General features: G+C 47.7%; 1 protein-coding gene across 2 annotated transcripts in view; it reads left to right on the top strand.

Moving 5' to 3' along the window:
- Positions 1–25,073, top strand: part of LOC138498038 (microtubule-actin cross-linking factor 1, isoforms 6/7-like) — a 530,795-nt gene that overhangs the window by 64,443 nt on the left and 441,279 nt on the right. For both annotated transcript variants that reach the window (XM_069621876.1, XM_069621877.1), the window contains exons 2-4: positions 1,255–1,904; positions 3,691–3,759; positions 21,262–21,432. In XM_069621876.1, coding sequence (XP_069477977.1) covers positions 1,359–1,904; positions 3,691–3,759; positions 21,262–21,432 — 786 coding nt within the window. In that variant the 5' untranslated portion in view covers positions 1,255–1,358. The remainder of the gene's footprint in view (positions 1–1,254; positions 1,905–3,690; positions 3,760–21,261; positions 21,433–25,073) is intronic.

Genomic DNA, 25,073 nt, shown 5'->3' with positions numbered 1-25,073 from the left:
TGTATGCTGCCAGCGATCAGTAGAAATGTATATTGTAAAACTTGAGTCGGTATACATCTGGGGTGTTGCTAGGTCTGGAAAAGATCTGGGGCTACACTAATGTCGGGACTGTTGGGACTCTGGGCTAGCTATCCTTTTGGTTGTAGCCCCTGAGCTTCTCACAGGGCTACAACCAAAAGACCTGGGGGTATAGCCCCCCCAGGAACCTCCTAGCAATGCCTCTGGTTTACATGTTATCACAATTTCTTTTTTTTAAATCTTTTGTTGAGAATATACACCATTTTGTCTCTCAAAATTGCCTTCCTTCTTGTAAAGGTTACTGTTAGGTTAAAACCACTGATAAGTTTCCTCTGTAAGCACTAAAGCAACCTTTGAATTGATTAGTGGGTAGTGCCGCAGAGCGCATGCATTCATACACTAATTTAACATGGTCTGTCCTAACTCTAACACCCACCGAAGAGCCTATCCACGGCGCGTTAACCGCCCCCCTGCATTGGGTTGCTTGACTAAACAGGTCAGACCGCAGCAGCACCCCCATCTGCCTTCATGATGACCGTGGGTTTGGCCTAGTGAAAGCCACTATTTTCAGACTGGCTGATTTTGTATATATCTGATTTGTTTTCTTGCTGCAGCTTGTGTTATCGTGTATTGTGTTCGGTGGGCCGTTTGAAGTGGCAATGCGAGTGCTGCTCTCTTTCAGAAATCTCAACATGGCACCCATTTTTTAGGACTGAACTTTGGGCATTGGAGTCTCTCTCCTAGTACTTCCGGGTTATTCATCCCTTCCGATTCTGGGTCTGACACGCGCACACTTTCATGGCTCATCCCCTATGTTAGCAAATGTCCTTCCATGTGTCTTTCTGTCGACTACATTTTCTGGTTTCCCCCCTAGACTCTACTATCCATCTACGGGTCGTCTGCAATTTTACAGTCTGTCACTTACAATGTAAAACACTGTCCCCTCCCCCACCAAGTGGCCTATGACTGCTATTGTGGATTTGTATAAACTGATGGAAATCTTTCTTCTCTAAATCTTCTGCTTGCATCTTTCTGTCCTTCTGTTTCTTTGGCCCTTGCCTTATTTGTGTTTCGGTGATTGGTGCTCTGCAGTTTGATACGTATGGGTCATGTGCCATTGGAAAAAATAAGTTTGAGAGACCACAGTATCACCCTACAAGATTGAATGTTTCACTTTGCATTTTGTTTTGGTTTTCCTCACTCTGTTAACATAAATTAATCCTGATTTTATTTTAGGTTGTGGATTTGAGACGTTACCCCCCTCCTCCTGCCTTTGTCTTTTGTAGAGTACCCCCACTTCAACCTTATTCCCCTCAAGTCACAGTCTGTTTCCCCTCACAATGGGGAACTCCATCAGTAGGCCCAGCTGCCTGGGGGATAAGAGCCGAAAATCAGAGGAGTTTTTGAAGGATTGCTACCGCAAGAAGGACTTGATTATTGACTCTGGCAACCAGATTGGAAAAAACAATTCCGAACCAAAGAATGCGCCACCCGATAAGTCACCAAACCCTGTGGTGATTGAAAATGGGTGGAACGTGACTCCAGGGTCCGTGAAGAGTCAGCAGCCATGCCCTCTACCCAAGCAGAACAACACGGAACTCGAGCTGCAGAACGGTACTGTCAACTGCGGTACGCTGAAGGTCAAACTCGACCCCGCAATCGCTGCCTTGACTCCTCAACGAGGGTCCCTCCAAAGGCATTCTGGGAGCAGTTGGTCTTGGAAGCCCTACGCCACCAGGGAGGTGACGGAGGTCACTGAGGTGACGGAAACCGTTGTTACAGAGATTGTGGAAGTGACAGAGTATCCATCTGGGGACAAGGGGGGCGAGCCCATTATCACCCGGACAGTAAAGGTGTTGACGGAGTGCGCCGGAGAGCTTTCTGAGGTTAATATTCTGTTCTTATTTTACATGCCATGGACTGAAAGTGGGTGTGGCTTCTGTGGAGTTGGTAGATTCAGTTGTGGTGCCAGGGTTGGTGGAGGCATAACTTGGTAACTGTCCTCCTGACGAGGTGGGTGGCTGTAGCCGTGATGAGTGGTGGTTTACCTGGGTGGTGTTAAGGAACAGAGTGCTAATTCCTCGATGCCGGTTGTGAGGTAAGAGACCACATGCGCTAGTGGTGGTGGTTGGACTCTATTGATTTTAATGAACAGACGCAAAGAGTCAACGCGAAGAATCCCCAATCAGGTAGATGAAAAGGTGGTAAGCAGTGTTTTCTAAGGATATCATTTGTCTTGACCATCATAATGAAGCGGAAGAGTGTCTTCGGAATTGTTTTCCGTTTAAATCCAATATCCTATGGGCAGTTCAAAGGTCAAGATAAAACCCATGCCAATACTTTCAATTACAGCCTTCAGCTTTTCAGAGAATGAGCAAAAGGCACCCTTTCTGGACATATTAAAATATATGTGCCGGCCGGGGGTGGACTGGGAACCAAAAGAGGCCCTGGACATAATGTTCAAAGTGGCCCCATATTATACGTTTTGAGAAAACTCAACCCTTTTCCTACGAGAAAATGTGGAACTAAAACAGGTTACCACATAAAAGAGGCCCACCAGGAAATCTCCAGAGTTCCCTAGAGGCCAGTTCAGCCCTAGTGCCAGCTATAAATGTTACTAGGTTATGTGACTATCTGCGGAGGAGGGGGTTCTATTGGAGGGGCTAAGGATAACCCCAAACTTTGACTAGCGCCATCAACCGGGTGGTGTCGGAGATCCCAGTGACGTGTGCAATCGCATGAGCATCTCTGCTAGTTTGGCTTCATAAAGCCTTTGCGAATGTGTTTGAATTACAATGGCTCATTTTATGCATTTTATTTCCACCATTGGATCTTTCAGTTTCACATGCTTTGAAGATTCCCCGTCGTCAGGCTGGGAATATTCGAAGCATGTGAATCTACGAAATATACCAACTGTGCCTTTGGAATCTTATATCCCCAGTCGTTCCAGCCTGATGACGGGGAATATTCAAAGCATGTGAATCTACGAAATATACCAACTGTGCCTTTGGAATCTTATATCCCCAGTCGTTCCAGCCTGATGACGGGGAATATTCAAAGCATGTGAATCTACGAAATATACCAACTGTGCCTTTGGAATCTTATATCCCCAGTCGTTCCAGCCTGATGACGGGGAATATTCAAAGCATGTGAATCTACGAAATATACAAACTGTGCCTTTGGGATCTTATATTCCCAGTCGTTCCAGCCTGATGACGGGGAATATTCAAAGCATGTGAATCTACGAAATATACAAACTGTGCCTTTGGGATCTTATATTCCCAGTCGTTCCAGTCTGACGATGCAGAATATTCAAAGCATATGAATCTACGAAAGATACCAACTGTGCCTTTGGAATCTTATATTCCCAGTCGTTCCAGCCTGCCGATTGGGAATATTCAAAGCATGTAAATCTACGAAAGATACCAATGGTGGAGAACTGGGGTTACAGGTAAGAAGTGTACTCATTACCGTAGCGTCTTTTATATAGCACCCTCAATGGCCAGAGCCCGGGTACCAGATCCCTGAAGGTTTCAGACTGCCTTAATCACCCATCCCTGCTCTCGAATATCCCTTTATTGTAGTAACAGATGAACCCAAGAACTCTCCGATTGGAGCATGTATCGGATATTTCAACTGGGCAATCTAATGGGAATCTCTTCTCTTCTACAGATACAGAAAAGTAGAGACCAGCAGACTGACGACTATTGTTTGGACCAATGGAGCAACTTCAACAAGAAGGTAACTTCAAGTACTACTGCAAATGTCACCATCTGGCACATCTTGCCCAGCAGTGACAGAATGGAATGGCATGCGCAGGCGAGGAGCATACAATAATGCACACGGGGAAGAGCATGGAATGGTACATGTTTATAGAATGACACTCCTGCGGAAGCAGTTCATAATGGCACACACACGGAAGGATGTGCGTGAACCTAGCTAGGAAGCAATGGAGCGCTGCACAAGCATGGAAATGTTGGTAATGTTTATTTATAAAGCGCCTATACACAGACAAGTGTTTCAAAGTGCTGAAGGAGGGTGAGAACATGGAGGAAGGGGGGAACCAACGGTCGCTCAGAGCCCTTGACATTCTGAGTCAATAATATTCTCCACAGGCAGAGTAAATGCATATAATAAATTTAACAGTTGAGACACAGCAAATAGGCCTGAACAGCGATTCTGCAGTTGTTGCCAAGTGCATTTAGGGGTGAAGACTGGGGGTAAAGACAGACGATCTTCAGGCGCAGTGCATTCGGATCGTGCAAGTCCACAGATAGTCACAGGGAGGGGGAGGTCCAAGCGCACCTAGTCAGTGGAGACTGGGGTAAGTGCAGAGAGCGCCACTCTCTAGGGTAATTTCCCAAGTGCAGTAAGGGTGGGTGAGGTGTAGGGCCCTGAGCAAGTGTGGGAGGACTGGCGGGAGTGCCCGGGACCTGTGAGACTCTGAGGTACACTGGGCATCCAGTCAGAAAGCTGTAGCGAAGAGGAGGAAGAGTGGGGAAGAGCAGAGGGCTAGGTTAGCAGGGCAGAGGGAGAGAGAAGAAGGAGGAGGAGAAGAGGACGTTCTTGAGGAGTTTCTGGAACTTAAGAAGATCAGGCTCAAGACGGAGAGCGGCAGGGAGGCTCTCCCTCCAAATCTCTGCTTGGAGAACCGGCTCACTCGCAGAAGGTTGGAGGTAGAAGAGCAGAGGGCTCGAGCGGATGCACATACATGTATAGACTGGAGCATGGGGTAGTCGCGCAGAAATGCATACATGCATGTGGCTCGAATACTGCAGTGGATGGGGCCATTTTGGCTACTGGACCAGGGATCAAAAATAAGATTGGATAAGCGTGAGCTAAAAGCAGCTCACAGGTATCCACCATTAACCAGTGACCAGGAGCTAACACTAGGGACCGAGGAGCTAGTACATAGTGTTCTGCAAATCAAACTTCCATGTAAGACTGCATTTACCTGCAGCTACCAATAGAAACCATTGAAGTGCACCAATGCCGCCCTATTCCAGCATGAACTGTGCCTCGTACCGTGATGTAACAACTACCGCTCTAATATGCCCTGTCTGTAGCCCTTCACACTGCCACATGGCTGCCTCCACCCCTGGTACTCCTCCCCACACCTTTACAACGAGCCCCGAGCATATGGGGAACACTAAGCCCACACACACAACAACCCATCCTATCACCACACTACTAGGAGCCCCCCACTTTAGTTATCTCACAGACACATCGGACTGCATTTCTGTTGCTATTACGCCAGTCATTATTCTTCCTGCAATTACCATACATTCTAACAAATGCATTCCATGTACTCTGTCTGTATGTTGCCGTGTACTACTTCTCTTAATAATGCTGCCTATGTAGACTATGCTTGCATAAACACAACCGACTCTCATGCCTCCGACAACTCGCATACCTGTATGCTCCCCATATCCTCACTACAGCAAAAGGCTGCTCCACACGGTAGAAATCTCAATCCCCCATCAAATAAAAAAAACAGCTACCCACCCTCACAACATGCCAGCCTCCTCCAAAAGAATACATAACCACAGTGCTATCCACTATGACGACAGCCACTGGGGCCCTCATGGCATGCGCCCTCATCAATGCTCGCTCCCTACCTGCACATGCACTGGATGTAAACAATCTCATCACCAACCACAGCCTTGACGACCCTAATCATATCTGAAACTTGGCTCCATAAGGCATCTGGCCCTGCATTATCCTTTGCAATCCCCACCGGCTACACCATCTTCTGGAATGATAGGCCTACATCCAGAGGAGGCAGCGTCGCTCTGATAGCTAGAGACCCCGTCCATTTCAGACAGATCAACAGCTCCATCGACGATAATATAGACATACTATCTGTCAAGCTCTCACCCCCACCACTGTGTACCATCACCACCCACTTCATATACCACCCACCCGGCCCCTCACAAAACTTTGAGGAAAAACTCCTCCACACCCTTCAGGATAACATTAAAGCCTCCTCTAAAATGATTCTTATAGGAGACCGGAATTTCGGCCTTCATGACCCCAACGACCCTCAGGCCATTTCGCTGGCCAACGCCCTTGAAACCCTAGGCTTCAGTTGACGTATCACTAAACCCACTCACGCGAAGTGACATCTCAACCAGCGCCAACACCCCCTGCCCCATGTTAGACAACCACATTATCAACTTCTCCATCCCACAGCCCAAAAAACCTAAACCTGTGCCCATTCCATTACTAACAGCAGTCACACACAGTTCTCAGAAGCTCAGCAAAGAAAAACATCAGGCCCTGGCTGGACACCATATGCCTTAAACCTCCATTCACGACCGACCCCAAGTCATTAGTGGACATATACACCTCAACCCTATCAAAAGCAGTGAATACCATTGCCCCTCGTAAAGCCAAAGCCGCCAGACACTCCAACTCATGGTTCACCCCCGACCATCTAGAACTACGCAATAAGAAATGCCAAGCGCAACTAACCTGGCAAAATAATCCCACTGACACCCTGAAAGACGCCTTCACCAAATTCTCCAAACTTTATAAATCTGCCATAATTACTGCAAAATCCAACTCCTTCAATGCCAGAATCTGCAATGCCAAATCAGACTCTAGAGAGATCTTTTACTATCTTTAGGGAACTGCAATCTCCAGCCTCACCCCCTCTACCCTCATCAAAGATACAACTTGGTGCTCTAACATCCAAATGGTATTGCTAAATAAAATTGACCCCCTGAACAAGAAAATTCTCCGTCACCAAGCAAAATACACAAGGACCCCAAAGCCCTGTGCCCCACCTCCCCAACACCTCCACCCCCCAGTTTCTCATCCGAGACCTATCAGAAACAGAAGTCCTAAAATTAATTAAAAGTCAGTCTTAAACCCTCGAAATGCAAAGGAGACATATGCCCAGCATACTTCACAAAGACTGTGCAGATATACTATCCCTATTCATCACTGCCTTCATAAACGCCTCCTTATCCAAAAGCACAGTACCAGCCAGCTTTAAAGCAGCCTGGGTCCTCCCACTCCTAAAACAAAACAAAAAAAACATTGTTAGACCCTGCTATTCCCTCTAACTACAGGTCAATCGCAAACCGTCCCCTTCTTACTAAAAATCCTTGATCGGGCAGCCTACCTGCAAGTTCAGCAGTTCCTTGAGGCAAAGCAAGTCCTAGGGATGCAGCAACCTGGCTTCCGCCCCGGGCACGGCACGAATCGGCCCTGCTTGCCCTAAAACATCAGCTAGACGAGATAAGGGACGAGGGAAAGTCTGCACTTCTCCAACTTCTAGATCTATCTGCCGCATTTGACCTGCTCGACCACCAAATCTTTTGCCACTACTTCTGTCAACTTCTCCTCATCGGCCACTGCCTAGATTGCATCCTGCCTGGAAGGGTCATGAGGGTATTCTCTGAGAACACCAATGCCTCACCGTCTCCTATCCCATGTAGGGTACCGCAAGGGTTGTGTATTTCCCCGACTCTATACACCATCTTCACCAGGCCCCTCTTCAATATCCTGGATTCACTCGGCATAGCCTACACTAACTATGTCGATGACAACCAAATCCTGATCCCACTAACCGGTAATTATGCAGATGACTCCAAAACCCTCAACATCTACTCCACAATACAGGCTTGGATGGCAGCTAATGCCTAAATAGCGACCAAACTGACAACGTACTTGTCGGACCACCAAGAGCCCTAAAAAATCCCATATAAATATGTCCTAATGCTAATTTATAGATTTCCTCAACTGCACAAAGTTATTGTCAAGTAGCCATGTTTGTTCGGGAGCAAATGGTAGGTCTGGGGAGTCAAAAGTAGCTCCTGGTAGCTGTTGGTGTCCAGCTAACCGGCTCCTCTAGACTAAATGCAATAGCTAAATAGCTGCCAGCGGCCATCAATTTCGAACCCTGTTGGAGTGAGACTGTGGTTTACCGCTGTACTGAAGACTTGCAATCTGGTGGCAGTGGCAGGTCAAGAACGGTTGTAGGTGACTTGTTCGAAATACAAAGGATCGAATGCCTTTTTTTCGACAACAAAAGTGCCGGAAAAAAAAAGTTTGAATGCTTTTTTCTTTTTTTTTATGGGGGAGGGGGGGTTCCACCCCAACCCCCCGTTTTCTTTTAAAGAAAAAAAAAAACGTTTTTATGCATACTGAACGAAACAATATACAAATAAATAAATAAAAAAGCATTAAATTTTTTTTTTTTCGGTCCTTTTGGTTTCGAAAAAAAGGGCATTCGACCCTTTTTTTTCGAAACTATGACTGGACACCGTCAAGAACATGAAAACCACAAAAGAAATTGATGCTGGAGAAACACTAATTTATCCAAACGCTATCAGGGTGAAAAATGACAGGTTGCAGGCTACTAGCAGCCATTAGTCACTCGCCCCCCTGCCCGTTCTTCACACAGTACCACTTCTCCTACCGATCTGAAGGTTGTCATTATTCACCAAAGGCTAGTGGCGAGCGCAAATAGTGTGATCTAGATACCGGCGACCTCTGAAGCCTAGAACAGGTGAATCTCAAGTACCCCACTGAATACAGCTGGAAGCTCAAATGGGCTGCTGGAGGGATGCTGTTGTGTAGGGCTGTGCTGGGGATTTGCAGTCTGATGGCAATGGGGCCGCCACGAAGTCCAAGGTTCGAATTAGCCAGGGGTCTGCTACAAGACTCTCTCCGAGTAGTCCTGGTGAAGTTGGGAAAGGCCATCATGGAAAGTTCTGTTTACAATAAGGGGCATTGGTGGTGCAAGCAGAGAGCATGCTGTGAAGTGTTGAGAGATAATCCCAATTAGACATTTAAAAAGCAGGCACGGTAGTGTGTAGGTAGCTCGATGGAGAGGCAGCCGCATGGCCACCCGGCACGCAAAAAGCCATCACGCCATTGGAGACCAATTACTACTGCAATTATTGTCTGGCAGTTTGCGTGAAAATCCGGTGTGCAGGGCTGCAGTAGTCCTACCAAGAATCTTCTGTGGCTCTGTCTGCAAGCACCTTCGATGATGCGCAGTGTCTATTACCGGTTGTGAGTAGTTTAAGTATTTGGCAGAATTATTGGGCCTGAAATGGAGCTCTTGGTTGCTGCCTCCGTCTGGTCATCGCCTGGCTAAAAATGTTGAAACGTTTTTAAGCTTTGACACAGATGGCATCACGTTCCAAAGACAATGAGCGGGCCAGGTTATACAGCAGCAAGCTTTCTTTCTGGCTAAGGAGGATCACAAGATTTGTCCATGTTTAGCCAAAGTCAGTGGACGAGAGGAATCCTGCCCAGCTGCTTGTGTTTTCTCCTCTCCTGCTAGCTGGTCTCTGAGACAGAGGAGACCACAGATTCTTCAGCGCCGCTATAATCTATGGAGTCTCCGGAATCTCTGCCCTTGTGGTCCTTCTCTGGGCTAGAGGGGTTGTCTCCTTGCTTCCGTTGGTTGTGCAGCAGGGCTTGCTGGAACGAGCCTAGATGCGGTGGATCCTCTGCTCCGCTGATGCGCTGGACCCGGGAGGAAGCGGAGGAGTCTCTGCTTCTGTGGCTTTGCATGCATTCTCCTGCTTCGGCAGCCTGATGAGCTGCACAGGCTTCATCTCGTTGAGAGAGAAGGGACCTGTCTGCTCTGATGCCCTGGAGAAGGCCATCCAGTCATTCATCACACTCTTTCCTGCTGTGCGGTCCCAGACCCGGAAACCCTGCTCTCCACATAATGCCATCTACTTAGGAGCCTATGAACTTCTGAACGGTCCGAGACATTTTGAAGTCCAGGGTTCTAGAGCTCCCTTCTTGAGGCTCACCTCTTCTTATGCTGGTATAAGCAGGAATTCCAGAGGGAGACTTCGGGCCCTGTAGCCCATGTGTTATTTGCAGATGTCTTCTGCTAATTATATTCTGACAGGCTTGCCCTGTTGCCTGGATATTTGGGTCATGGCTTAGCAGATTTGTCCTAGGTGGTATTTCAGTCAGCTTGCACTTCTTGGGGTATTGCGGCGCAATGAATTAGGAGCGGGTCCGGTGGGCGCCTGTGCCTGCTGGTGCTGAAGAGAACATTCTCCTGTTGCTCATGCAGTGGTGCGGGACCCGTGTGGTTTCCCCGTGTGGAAAACGGTCAGACGTTCCCATCTGAAATGCTGCAATGTGCTGTAGAAGAGTTGGTGGAACTGCATAAAAAGCTGGTCCGGTCACTCCTAAACCTTGCATTTCTGTGTGCGCGGGAGTGGAGCCTTACCCTGCTCTGCGGGCGATGGCGGCTCGATTAATGAGCTTGCAGTTCTAACACGGACCACCATACTCCATGCTCTGCAGAATGCTTAGAAATCAACTCATCTACTGCTTTAGCAGCAAAGAAAGAGGAGGTAGACAGCGAGGAAGGACCAGTTATGCAGACCAGGGTAGGGCGACAAGAGCCTGGGGGCTTATTTCAGAGAAATCAAATTGAAACTACAAAGATTGTTCTTTTTCAAAATGGTGTCTTTTTTGTCATTTAGATCATATATACTATATAATAAAAGGCCAGATGTATGTTTGTCCGAATCTGTCTTTCCCGCTTTGCCTGTTATCACCGCTAGCGGGAGTTGTTGCCTTTTGCATACAACAACAAGACTTCAAGTTCATCTTGCAAGCAAACAAAATGTGTATTTCAGCAATAACATACAATTCACTGCAGAAAACCCCCAAGACTGGGATACGTCTTTAACAGCATACTTCAAGTTGCATACACTAAGAAAATATATACATTTAAAAAAACTCATTTGATTAAGCACTATTTCGCTAACTAAATAAATTACTTGTCCCAGGAGGATAGCTCAGCGGCAGCGTGCGCGTCTTGGAAACAAGACGACACGAAGCAACAACAGGTTCGATCCCCGGGTCCGCGCTTAGAAAGCTCTGGGTGTTTAAGCGCGTTATAAATACGTAACTAAGACAAAAAAAACACAATTACGCAACTGAGAAAAACAAACAATTCCTGTAACAGCGCCTCGATGCCTGCGGGCTGTGTGAGCGCTTTATAAATGTAAAATAAAATAAAATAAATAAAATAAAAAATACTTTAAAAAATGTACTTATGTATTATGTAATTATTAATTGCAATATTTCTTCCTATTATTATATCAATAATATTCTTTATGTGTGTTTTAATCTCTGACTTCCATTTACTTTATTTTATGATCGCATGTCTACTTCGAGTCATGCTGCACGTGAATTGTATTACTCTGACATCCCTCAACATTATATATTGGAGTCCAAAATCCATAAGTGGAATCCAAGACAATGAGGAGCAGATACAACAATTGGCCGTATGCACCATGTTGAACTTTCAACAGATTCTGAGGGATTTGTTTGAGGTTACTACTCCTCCACGTAAAAGGAGCAAGATCCATTCCACATTTATTTTTCTAGTAGCATAAATTACGTTAAAATATGCCACACAATATATTGACACTATAAAAATGTCTTCCTTTACGCATATTAGCCTATGTACGCAGGTTTTTGTTTCACTAGTGTGTGTGTATATATGTATATATATATATTCAATGAAAAAACGTAGTTAAGGGGACGTTATGGTTAAGTTGCACTAATAAAAACCTATGAAATTCAATGGAAAAACATTGTTACAGGGACGTTATGGTTACAGGTAAAACTGAAAACCCCCAGAAATTCGCCAGTTATGGTAAGCTAAGCAACCATAACTCGCACCACCACTTTGCACTGCTAAGACTAACACCCAGGACATCAAAGATGACATCACAAATGTCATTGATGACATCACTGATGCCATCACATGTGAAATTAATGTTTATGAAAAGTCCCTACCTACAAGGGAATGTTTTTATTATGTTGGTAACAAGATGTCATGGGTGATTGTGTAATGTTAAACATGTAATAACTAGCTAACAATTCAAGACTTACTACAAACTTGTGCTAGTACAAACAATACATATGAAGACCCACAATGCATATAAATCAGAGGCACATACAGGGAAACTAAAGTAAAGAAGAAAAAAAATGCATCATCAGAGATTGTTTGTTGAGTTTGACAAGTGCAATGCTGCTTTTTTTTTTAATGTTTTCAGTGCACTGTCCTCGGACCCCAAAAAAGTCAGCGAATCCAAGTTGGCGGGCATTTCAGGAAAACCGACGCATTTCACGTTTTCTCACTACCCAATCGGCGACCGCGTCCCAATGTCCACCCACCACGCAAAAGTCAGCAAATCTTTCCGCCCAATCAGAGGCCAGTCCGTGGACCGAACAGGGAAGTGAGTTTGCAGAGCAGACATAGATATCACTAATATTTTTGCCTTACGTTTTGGTTGTTTAAAAAAAAAACGACTGGACGAATTTACACCAAATTAACAAAAGCACGCTTTCGGGACCAAGCCACCCCTCCTGCCGCAAATTTGGTGAAAATCCATCCAGCGGTTTGGGCGGTAGGCACCACAGAAATGTTGGGCTGTAGGCACCACAGAAATGTATTCCCGTTATGTCTATGGGAAAAAAAGAAATGTTGGCACTCCCCCTACAACTTTGCCCCACCCCTTGACCAAACCTCACCAAACTGTGCATACAAATTCAGAGTGGGCCATATACGTTTTCTGCACAGTTTGGTGATGATTCATCCCGGGGGAGCAAAGTTATAAGCCACCCAAAAAGTGATCTTCCTAGGGGTTTAGCAACGCGTGAGGGATAGGGATAGTATTACTGGCACACCCTAGTTCGACACCCCTTTTCGAGTTTCGAAAAACAAACTGTAATACTCCGCAGCTTCCACTAGATGAATCTAAGCAGATACAAGCATCAGAAATACGATTATGGTGAGTAATGTATCATATATATATGACAGAAAAGGGGGTGAGGGGCGCACTCTGGTTCCCAGCTTGGTGTACCTTTCCACAGTCCAGTAGATCTTCTCCTCCAAGCGCTTTCATGCCTCTTGCTGTCTTCAGGTAGCAGTCTGTTCAGGTGTTAATGGTTAGTACCAGTTATGGCCTCAGGGAATTCTGGTTGCTGTAGTCAACCTTACACAATACACATAATAATAACAAACATTAACACATCTAAAAAAGCACAACAATGTGAACGAAAACATGATCTAAAAGGTACAAATTAATGTACACTATAACACTAAACCTAAAAAATTACTACATCACATTTTATTGTTATTTTCACAAAATGAGTACACACCACTTGTCCAGTTAGAATGAGTAACATGTTAGACCTAAAATATGTTTAATGTAATTAATTGCGGCTAGACAACGTGCTATGTGATTACCACTCAAGATTATTTTCCAGCGATCCCTAGAAGCTAAGATCAACTCATTATGTACGAATCTATCAAAATACTGAATCCTAAAAGCATGACCTTTACACTATGTAAACAAACGTTCCCGGGTTTCCACATATACTCCTATGTCCCGTCCCCTTTCCTCCATACTTATGGGACATCTCTCCGTCCTGTGGGACGGGACCGGTCCACTTTTGTAAAAAGCATCCACATTTTTTTCAAAAATGTGTCCCTCCTCTCTTTCCTGCGCGGGGCCCGGCACGCGGCCGTAACCCCGCCCACCTTGGCTCCGCCCCACGCATCGCCCATCACTCCTTTTCTCCGCACGATCGGGGCCGGACGCACTTGCATCTTCGGAAGATTTTCTTCCCTTTTTTCTCTCTCTGGCTCTCGCTAGCGTTCGTTTACTAGTGTATGTCTTTTAAACAAGATTTTCCAGACTGTTCATCGTGTCACCGTCGCTTCGCGAGGGCGGATCCCCATCCTCTTTGTTTAGAGTTTTTGGGTCCGGAACACCGTTGGGACTCCTGTTTTTACTGTGACTCCCTTTCGGTCCGGGCACTTCAACGTCGGTTGGAGCGGTGGGAGGAGGTGTTAGGACGGACTCCTTCGCATTTTCAGGCGTTCATCGACGAGAAGAAAAAACGCCCGGTAAGTTCTTTAATTTTCAGAGCACCCCAGCCAGGGGATACCTTCCCGGGTTCCTCTCGAGCCGGGAGGGCCGTTGATCGCTCTGTTACTGGGGTTCGCCCTGAGGTGCCTGTCAGGCCCAATAATTCTACCAGAGTTTTCTCCGAGGGTCTCCGTAAGGGGCCTGTGAACACCGGAGTACGCTCCGAGGCCCCTCCTTTGGGGGCTGTTTGTAGACCCAGTTCTACTGAGTCGTGGGGTACCGGAGCTTGCTCTGAGGCCGCTCTTTCGGCTTCCCTCAAAAACAAAACTGGGGTATGCCCCGAGGTCTTGGCTGGGGTTGATGTTACCGAACGGATGTTCGAGGCCCGTGCCGATAAGGCTTCTACCGGGCCTAGGTCCGAGGTCCCTCGTACAGAGGCTAAGGATACCAACAGTTCTGAGGGGCCGGCAAGGCCCTGACGGTGACAGCGCACAGTTCCCGCTCTTGTGGTGACACCAGATCTGTTGAGGGGGCAAAGAAGAAAGTTTCTTCTTTTACCGGCAGTGCCGAGGCTCTTCCTTCGAAGGCTCAGTTGGCGGTTGGTATGTCGCAGAAACATTCCAGGCCTCATAGTACCGGCTCTGCCGAGGTTCCTTACGTAAAGGCTAAAATTAAGACCCCTGATCCATCGACGGGGACCCCTGCCTCACTTCTTCACGTGCCGCAGTTCCCCTCAGATGAGGACAAAATGGCGGCCGTTCCCGCCATGACCGCGGCGGGCATTTTAGGTACTACCCCTACAACTACGCCATCAGCCACTGGTGTAGGGTTCGGTCCTTCGGGTGAACCTAAGGTCCCATGTGTGCATCCTTACCGGCCGGTTTATGATTGGAACGCCCGGATGCCTCTTCCGCACAATGTTTCGTTGCCCGCGGGGGCGGCTCCCTTAATTTATGTGGATACGTTGGCGGAGGGGCGGTGTGGCACCCTTCCCCTGGATTTGTCCACCTCATGAGAGGCCTCCTCAGGTTCTGAAACAATCTCCTGAGGACGCCTTTTTCGGTAAATTTCAAGCGCTTATGCGCACCGACCCCATGAGGGAATATTTCAAAGGGCTTTTCAAGGAGAGATGTCCACCCGTGCCTCCGGCTCCACCCATTCCGACAGTGGGTCCGCCAGCGACTCCCTTGACCGTGGTGCCTCCCCCTGCGCTTCCGCCTGTGCCACCATTGTCCCCAGTGGACAAGGCAGTGCCTGACATGGCTCAGCAGGATCCTGACCTGTCAGATGACCCTCAAGGCGATCAGGACAACGAGGACCTGTCCCGCTCTACGACAGCTTTCCATGACCGGGTACTGGACATGATGAGCTTCTTAGATGTTCCGGTGCCCGAGGCACCTGCTCCGCAGGAGGGCGTGCTTTCTGGGGCGTTCATCTTGTCTCCTTTGGAGCGTACCGGCCTGTTCTTGCAGAAGGACGTTCTGGCCGAGGTCCGAAGAGTTTGGGAATAGCCACACTCGGGACTTTTTGTCAATAAAAAGATTGACGCGAGGTACAGGCTACGTTCCTCGGAAGAAGTGGCCTTGTCGTCTTGTCTGCCTCCCTCCTCCACAGTGGTGGCTGCGGCCACGTTGCAATCCAGACCTGCAGCATCCTCCACAACGGCTACTCAGGTCTTGGGAAAGGAGGACAAGCTCCTGGACTCCCTAGGGAGGAACATCTTTGCCAATTCGGCCTTGCAGCTTAGGCAGGCCAATGCAGAATTGATTTTGGCGGGAGCTAACATGCGGATGTGGAGAGGTCTGTCGGAGTTTGAGGAGCACATTCTGGTTGAGAAGCTGTAGGATTTCAGAGGAGGCCTTTCCGATGCCAGGGTCTTGGCCCAGGATCTCCTGGAGGCTGCGGCTCATCACGTAGACACCTCGGCTCGGGGTCTGATGCTTGGGGTTGATACCTCGCGGCAAGCATGGCTACATGCCTCTAAGTTCTCGAAGGAGGTGCAAGAAAAGGTTCTGGACCTTCCATTTGATGGTAAGGAGCTTTTTCACTCTTCTACTGATGTAGAACTCACCAAAACCAAAGACACTCAGACGGCCAAATCATTGTCTGTTCTGGTCAAAGCTCCCTTCAAGGCTCAAAGGCCGTTGTCGCAAGGTCGACCTTCCTCTGGTTTTAGGGGCTTCCTCGACCGCAAAAATCGCAGATTGGATACTCCTGCAGGGAATAACCGCCGTAGACAACAGCGTATGCGGTATTTCTCCCACTCCTCAGCCTCCTCATCAGGTTCAGGTGGCACCGCCACCGATAAACCTGCCAAATGAGGGTTTTCCGCGCTCGCACAAGACCCCGGTGGAAGGACGCATTGCGTCTCATTGGGAGGCATGGCAAGCCATCACAGAAGACAGATGGGTCTTGTCAGTCGCTCGAGCGGGCTTCTGCTTACCTTTACCCCCTACTCCACCCCGCAACCCTCCTTTTCAGCTGTCGGGCTCACCCTCACTCAAGGCCGAGGTTCAGAAACTTCTGCTCCTCAGAGCTGTGGAACCCATTCCCTTTGGGGAGCGAGGGGAGGGCTTCTACTCCCAGCTGTTTACGGTGCCCAAACCCAACCAGGCTGGCCTGCGCACCATCCTAGACCTTTCCCAGTTGAATCTTTTCCCTACCCCAAGAGAAATTCAAGATGATCACGCCCGGCCAGATTCGCTCCTCGTTGCAGGCGGGCGATTGGCTCAGCGTGGTGGATCTTCAGGATGCATACATGCATATCCTGATTTGGAACCCACACAGGAGATGCCTCCGTTTCTCTTTGGGAGAGGAGCACTTCCTGTTTCGGGTGCTTCCTTTTGGCCTCAGTTCGGCGTAGCGTGTCTTCACGAAGATGATGTCGGTGATTGCGGCCTATCTTCGTCTCCAGGGTATCCATGTGTATCCCTATTTGGACGACCTGCTCCTACGCAGCCCTTGTCCGTTGGCAGCAGCGGGCAAACTCCAGTCTCTCCTTCAGCTCCTGTTCCATCTTGGGCTGTCGGTGAACTGGCGGAAATCCTCCATGACGGTCTCACAGGACCTGACTTTCCTGGGTTTTCGTTGGAACACAATAGACTGCCGAGTGTATCTGACCGGGGACAGAATGGCGGATCTGTTGGCCACGTGTCAGATGTTTACGCAGTCAGAGAGCATGTCGGCCTGGTGGTTCCAGAGGCTTCTGGGCCTCATGGCCTCGTGTGTACTGGCTCTTCCTCTTGCTCATCTCAAAATGAGACAGACCCAGATGGCTCTTCGGAGTTCCTGGCGTCAGGCTGTGGACCCGGATTCCAAACGGATAATGATTCCGGATTCCATGAGAGTGGACCTGGACTGGTGGTCATCTCTCAGCAACCTGTCAGTGGGCGTGGGGTTCCAGAACCCAGCCCCCATGGTGACGATCACGACATTCTCCTCCCTTTTCGGGTGGAGCGCGATGTTCGATCTTCTTCAGGTCTCGGACCTCTTGTCACCTCAGGACAAGCTCCTGCACATAAATCAATTGGAGCTTCTGGCATTTTTTCTGGCGCTCAAGGCGTTCAGACCTCTCATTGTCAACAAGGTGGTCCGCATAAGAACGGCGTGCAGTGTCAATGTACTACATAAACAAGCAAGGGGGAACGAAGTCTCCCCCTCTCGTGGATCTGTCCATCCAGATTTGGGAGTGGGCCGTGCTTCATGGGGTCTGGCTGCTTGCAGTGTACATCCCGGCCAGCTGAATGTCACCGCGGATGCCCTCAGCCGGCGGACAGTGGTCAGCTACGAGTGGGAGTTGAAGGCGGAGATCCTCTCATGGATTTTCTCGCGTTGGGGAACACCGGAGGTGGACCTCTTCGCCACAGCGGTAAACAAGAAGCTTCCTCAGTATGTCTCCAGAGGGGGGCTGGGAGCCTCCTCTCTGGGGGACGCATTCGAGATCCCATGGCACAACATGAGAGCTTACACCTTCCCGCCTCTTCCTCTGGTTCATCGAGCAATTTGGAAGTTGAAGAGCTCTGTCAACTGTTCTATTCTACTGATAGCTCCGTGGTGGCCGGCCAGGTTTTGGTTCTCAGAACTTCAACACCTATCGGTGTTTCCGCCGATCAGGTTACCAGTAACTCCCGATCTTCTTCACCAAGGGGAGCAGCAGATGTGGCACCCCTCCCCACAATCGCTCAACTTGGCGGCATGGTGCCTGAGTTCAAGTCTTTAGAGCATTTGAGTTTGTCTGCGGATAACATGCGCATTATCCAGGCAGCCAGGAAACCCTCGACCAGATCTCAATACAAGAGTAAATGGCTCAGGTTCTGTCATTGGTGTTTGGAGAAAGAATTGGACCCGAGGGTGGTCGACGATTGACACGGTGCTGTCCTTCGTCTCCTCCCTAGCAGAGTCAGGGGTTCATGTCTTGTCCTGCAGGACTTATCTCTCGGAAATTTCCACCTACCTCTCTACAGACCGGTGTTCTTATTCGTTAACTAACCCGGTGGTGAAGAGACATTTTGCTGGTTTGACATGCATCTACCATCCGGTTCGTAGTCTGCACCCGCCCTGGGACCTAAATGTAGTCCTGACTGCGCTGTACCATAAACCTTTGAGCCAATGGCTACGGTTGACCTCAAGTACGTGTCCTGGAAAGTGTCCTTTCTGGTAGCCGTTACGTCAGCGAGGAGAGTGAGTGAGCTCCAGGCATTGTCGGTGGAGCATCCTTTCTTGGTCTTTCACAAGGACAAGGTAGTCCTTCGGACAAACCCAGCTTTCCTACCAAAGGTAGTGACCGAATTCCATCTGAATCAGTCGATTTCCCTTCCGGTCTTTTTTCCGAACCCTGCCTCGGAGGCGGAAAGGGTTCTACACTGCCTGGATGTCTGAAGAGCTCTTAAGTTCTACCTGGACAGGACTGCCGAGCTTCGGAGCTCTTCCCAACTGTTTGTGAACTTCGGTAAATCCCAGGGCAGGCCGGCGTCTAAGGCATCCATTTCCAGATGGATTTCTGCCTGTATCACGGAATCTTTCACCGTCCAAAAGCTGAAACCTCTTAAAGGTATCCATGCACATCAGGTGTGGGGCAAGGCAGCCGCGGTTGCTTTTCAGAAGTATGTTCCCTGGGAGTCCATCGCTAGAGCGGCTACTTGGGCCTCCCCATCTGCTTTCTGTAAGCATTACTGCCTCGATATGAGCTCTAGAGCTGACGCTCAGTTCGGCCAGGCTGTGCTGAAGAACCTGTTTCAGTAAGGGGTATTTCCATCCACCCATAGTTCCTGTAAGGAGTGCTTGGGAATCTCCCATAAGTATGGAGGAAAGGGGACGGGACGTAGGAGTATTACCAGGTTACTCACCATAGTGACCAACTTACTCCTAGTCCATAGTCCCCTTTCCTCCATACGCTCGCCCGCCGTCCCCTCTAATACGGTTCCTCTGTTATTGCTGATGGGTCTTGACCCTGCGATAGAAGAGGACTGATGTGCGATGTGCCGGGCAGAGCCAAGGTGGGCGGGGTTACGGCCGTGTGCCGGGCCCCGCGCAGAAAAGAGAGGAGGGACACATTTTTGAAAAAATATTTGATGCTTTTTACAAAAGTGCTCCGGTCCCGTCCCACAGGATGGAGAGATGTCCCATAAGTATGAAGGAAAGGGGACTATGGACTAGGAGTACGGTGGTCACTACGGTGAGTAACCTGGTAATTCCTCTGAGCAGCAAAATCGAAGGCCTTTATCCAGATTATTTCTTGCTCCCAGAACTTCCAATCATGAATAAAGATTTAATTTTGGACACATAAATGCTAACGACCACTTATTGTTAGGGAACTTAATTAGATATCTTCAGAAGAAGGTATAAGGGTTTTCAAGAATAACGACATAAGAGGAGAGTTTATAATTCGCCCACCGCACATTCAGTCTTGGACCAATCCCAAACATACAATTTCTTCTTTACACTATTGGGATTTTCAATTCGGGGCAAATGTGTCGAGTCTCCAAGTTCAACAGTAACTTAATACAATCATCTGTCCACGCATTTAATAACGTACAATTCATGCACTTCAATAGCGTACACAGTTCCCCAAATAAAGAATTACCAGGAGCATCCAAGATCTTTCTAAATAATGACAATTTCTTCTGTGAAATCGAGGCTTAAATGGAGATCATACCTAATTTGTATCTAATCGATACAATTGGTACACACCTCGGAAGATGTAACACTTTTTTTTATCTGAATTGAGGATTCTAGTTTGTTCCAGACTATCCTCTGTTTTAACAAAATAATTTTGGCTCTATGAGTAATATTTGGAATTATTACTGCTTTATAGAAGCAAACCATAAGGAGTAAAGAGAAATGCCTGTATTTCGTGTTGATTTTTTATTTCATTTGAGCTCCCAAAGGGGCGATCAACAATCTACTTTTAGCAAATAATGTATTTTTTACATTGGTATTCCTTTCAATAGTGAAACCCAGTATTTCCAATTACTCACATTTTCTAATTTGTTCTTATTTAGGAACCATGTAAAAGTGCTAACTGGATCTTTATTTTGAAGGACGAAAACCTTCGGCTTGTTAGTATTAATGTCCACGTCGTTGTTTTTCATGTATACCTCTCGGGTGAAAAGACAACGCTGCAGATCAATCGTAGTTTCGTCTAACAAGACCAAATCATCGGCATATGCCAGACATTGAATAGGAATGTTCGATAGCCAAGGTGGAAGGCACTTCATCGCAATATCACATAAGCTAGATCAGACGCAATCAAATTAAAAACCATAGGCGCCAGCACACAGCTCTGCCGCAGACCTTGAGATTGAATACGTTCGGAAACGTTCCCGTTGGTGTTCAAATGAACCCTAACTTCTGTACCTGTATGTAGATCACTTAAAATATGAATGAACTGGTCGGGCATTCCCACTTCTGCAGTTTATCCCAAAGACGCTCTGTTTACGCTAACGAATGCAGAGGTAAGGTCTGTCAAGATGGTCATATATGCTCCTTTTACAATGCACCCCCTGTATTCATAACTCACGGAATTACATATGCCCCTCAACTATTAGGTGGCCCCTCAGCATCAGGCGCTCCTCGCTAGGAGCGAGCACTTAAATCGTAAAGTAGCCTAGTCTTCAAGGAAAGGCTACATCACAGTGCTCTGGCCTAGAAAGGCTGGAAGGTGCTCTTCTCTAAGTTGCGTTCAATGAATGCACCTCTTGCCTTTGAGAATTGTACAATAGGAGGACTTTGAGCTCATGAAGGCCACATTCCAGGTTCTGAGGCAGTTTGTGTTGATCATTTTAACATATTCACAGCTTTGTTCCTAGTCCTTGCTAACACCTCTGGTGAAAGATAACCTGAAAACTTTTTCCTCTGATTGCAGGTTGCCCAGCGGGCGATCAGCATGCCAGAGGACACCTGGGCAGCGGACGAGAATCAGGAGACCATGGAGGCTCTGCTAAGCTGGCTGGCAGATATGGAAGAGCTGGTAGCCAATCAAAAGCCTCCATCTTCAGAAGTGAAAGTGGTGAAGGCCCAGCTGCAGGAGCAGAAGGTGAGTCCATGCTGTATGATTGATGCTAAGTGCTCCCCTGATCCGTAGACGTCCTGCAAGAGCATATCGTGTGCCTGGTGCTGCACAATTAACAGTTACAGATGTCCTGTCCTGCTTATCAGCTGCACTTTGTGGCGGGCCATGGGTGGTCTTTTCTACCCACTTAGTGCAGATGAGTAATTGTTAAGGAGCACACGCCTCATACTGCAGATCAAGACAGTTCAGCCACAGCAGCACTCACCGGTTCAGCCAACTGTGCGGTAGTGAGCAATAAATGTGAAGCAGGAGACCAAGTGAAATACTAGGTCACACAGCCGCTCTCTATAGAACCCAGTCTGGGTATGTGGTTAGTCAAGATTACTAATAATTCAATTTTGTAGTAAAAAAAGATGCCTTTAGTTGAAAAAAGACGAAAGAATAAAGTTTCTGTTGTTTTTTCAAAACAATTTTATCAAAAATAATAATCTCAAGAATGAGAAGTCACTAATATTCTCTTAGTGAGGAAGAGTTTGCCACAATTGATTTATCAATCAGACCAAAATTGCCAATGCATTTCGGAAATAAATTTCCTTCGTCAGGGCCAGTCTAAAGATAATGCATACAAGTTCACAAATGAAGAAAACAGTTCAAATTTGTGAAAAACAACATATTAATGTCATACATCATCGTAATAAAGTTAAGAACATACCATTCAGTTGTAGTTTCGGAAGTGGATGAGTAAAGTGAGAAAAAGGGAAAAAACGAAAAAATAATAAGAGCTTGTTTAATGTAGGTATCCAATTATGAAACCAAATGGAGAAAACAATTTACCTGCGGTTGGTATGTGTGTGGCGAGATATGATCATGGAGGCCATGTGGTGGTCACAAGCTGCCTGACCGGAATCAGCACAGGAAAACAGCCTACAAAGTAGTGGCTGAAAGCAGAAGAAACCCGTTATTGTAAAGTGTTGAAATCCATAGTTGATGTTAATATTTGAGATGTGAAAAAAGCTTACCGTGCATAACACGGGAGCAGAGGAGTTCTCCTGTTGTCGGCTCACACGAGACCGCGGCTGTCGCATCGAAGCGTTGCTAGGGAAACGCTTCCTTTAAATGACACGTGACCGCATCGCTGCCCGAATGGGCGCGCGGTCGAATTCTGTGCCAGAAGCAGCATACGATTTGGGTCCAGCGTATCCTCGCTTATATGCCTTTCCTCTGCCTGTTTCCCTTGCTGTTCCGCTTCAAGTATCTTACTCAGGTGCTTTTTCTTTTTTGCAGTTGTCCAAGATATTAGCTCACCCGTTAGTACTGTCTTGTAGGCCACCCACAGTGTCTCGGGGTTCGCTGCAGTCTGTGTTTAGCTCGAAATATGTGTTGTTGGCCTCTTGGAGTCTATCCACTAGCTCGTGATCCCCCAGGTAGTAATTATTCAGACGCCAGCTTGGTGGCGGAAGTGGCCTAGATGTTGTGAGTTTTAGCTCCAGCGGGGAGTGGTCAGAGATACCCCTGGGGAGCATGTTTATTTCTTGTGCCCTGTGCAGATCGGTTGATGGAGTAAAGAAATAATCTAGCCTGGAAAGCGAGGCATGTGCCGCCGAGTGGAAAGAGTATTCTCTAGTGTCCGGGTGGAGTTCTCTCCATACATCGCATAGGCCAAGTGCATTGATGAATGTAGCAAGCCTAGTAGGTACGTTGGGGTTTCTATTACTAAATGTGAACGGTCCAGGGTTGCGTTCATGACTTAATTGAAATCTCCTCCCAGAACCGTGAGATTAGAAATATTGTTTGTGATCAGCGGGGCAATATCCGTAGTAGTGGCTCAAATAGGGTTGGTGGTGCATAAACGGCTAATAATGCAATAGAGTGATCCCATAATGTGCCTGTCGCATATACATATCTGCCGCCGGTGTCGTGGGTCACTGTGTTGAGGTGGAAGGGCAGATTTTTGTGTATCGGGATCATGACGCCCCTTTAGCCCATCGTGAAGCCTGAGTGGAGCACCAGCTTATAGTTTGTGCGTTTGAATAGGGTACATTCTGTGCCCGCAAGATGGGTCTCAGACAGAAACACTGTATCTGATCCCTGTCTGTTTAGAAATTGGCGTACCAATCGGTGCTTGACTGCGTTGCCAAGGCCGTTGACATTCCATGTCATGAGCCTGAGTGTTCTGAAGGCGTTAGTGGTAGTGCTATGTGATGCCATGTGTGCCTGTGGTGGTAGTGGCTTGTGCTGCTGTTGACGGTGGTATACGCCGGGCGAGCTTATGCCCATGAGTTATGACCATCTTACCTGACCATACCATGCCATGTGGTTGACTGGTCCCGTCTGTAACTAAACTTAACAAGCCCTCAACCCCGCACCCCATACTCCTCCCAACTAGAAGCATCAGTCGACCGAACATAAGAACCCAAGATATCAACTGGACACCTTGCATGCAGTGAACTTAATTTAGATACAGGTGGTATCCCCTAACGTTATGCTAGCTGGGGTGGCACCACTAGTACTGTCAACAACAAACCTCCGCTAACGGAAGCTGAGTTAAGGCAACCGTCAATTAGATTACTTGGGGATATTTTCCCGGGTATGAATTCCTGACGTGCGCCAGTGGGAAGACACGAGGTGTCATTCCAGGGGAAGGGGGGACTTCCGTCTGGGCTGGCCGCTTAACTGTGTATCTCTTTGTGACTATTATAGTCGTGTGTTCGATAGTTTGATAGTGCACAGTACCTTACACCCTGTGCAGCAGGATATCGAGGGTTTCCGCTCGCTCATATTTCAGGAGTCGGTACTCTCATTCCTGCAATTATGGTACATTTCCCGGTGCTGGCGGTTGTTGGTCTGGTGGTTGAGGTCTCAGCTGGGCTCTGGATATCCTGCTTCTGTTGCCCCTTGACACAATCCAATCACCCTCAATGTGTTGTTCTGCCCATTTCCATGCTTGTTTGGTGTCCGTGAAATGGACCGTTTACCTTTATGGTATATTTTAAGTTGGGCAGGGAACATTAGGCTGTATTTCACGTTCAGGGATTGCAGTTGCTTTTTGAGTTGGTCAAACGATTGTCTGGCTTGTTGCACTTCCCTGGTGTAGTCTGGGAAATATGCTATTTTGGATCCGTTGTAGGTGAGAGTGCCCTTTGCTCGTGCCGTCTGGAGCGATGCATCACGATCTCGATAATTCAACAATCTGGCTATCACTGTGCGTGGTGGGGTGCCTGCTATTGGGCGGCCCGTCCGTACGCGGTGGGCACGCTCGATTGAGAAAAAGTTGGAGAACGTTTTTGCTTCAGACATGTCTGTGAGCCACTGCTCCAGCAATAGCTCCATGTTCGGGCCCTCTGCTTTCTCTGGTAGTCCCAGGATTCTGACGTTATTACGCCTGGATCTGCCCTCGCTCTCATCTATTCTCTCCTCCATGGTTTTAAGACCTTTCGTGACTCCGGCCAGTTGTTTTTCCACATTCCTTACTCTGTCCTCCGTACCAGATATGCGTTGCTCTGCCTCCCCGGTGCGCGATGTCAGCTTCTGGAGATCATGTCGGAGGAGGGAGAAGTCCATGCTGATGCCATCTATTTTCTGCTCCATGGAGACGCGCGAGTCTGCTATGGCTGCCATGATGTCCTTAAGCGATATTGTGTCCTCAATTCCCACCATGGTGTCTG

The sequence above is a fragment of the Ambystoma mexicanum genome, chromosome 5q, assembly GCF_040938575.1.
Source record: "Ambystoma mexicanum isolate Mex_15411 chromosome 5q, UKY_AmexF1_1, whole genome shotgun sequence".
NCBI lineage: Eukaryota > Metazoa > Chordata > Amphibia > Caudata > Ambystomatidae > Ambystoma > Ambystoma mexicanum.
The sequence above is the reverse complement of the archived record's forward strand: the minus strand, read 5'-3'. Positions and strand labels throughout refer to the sequence as shown.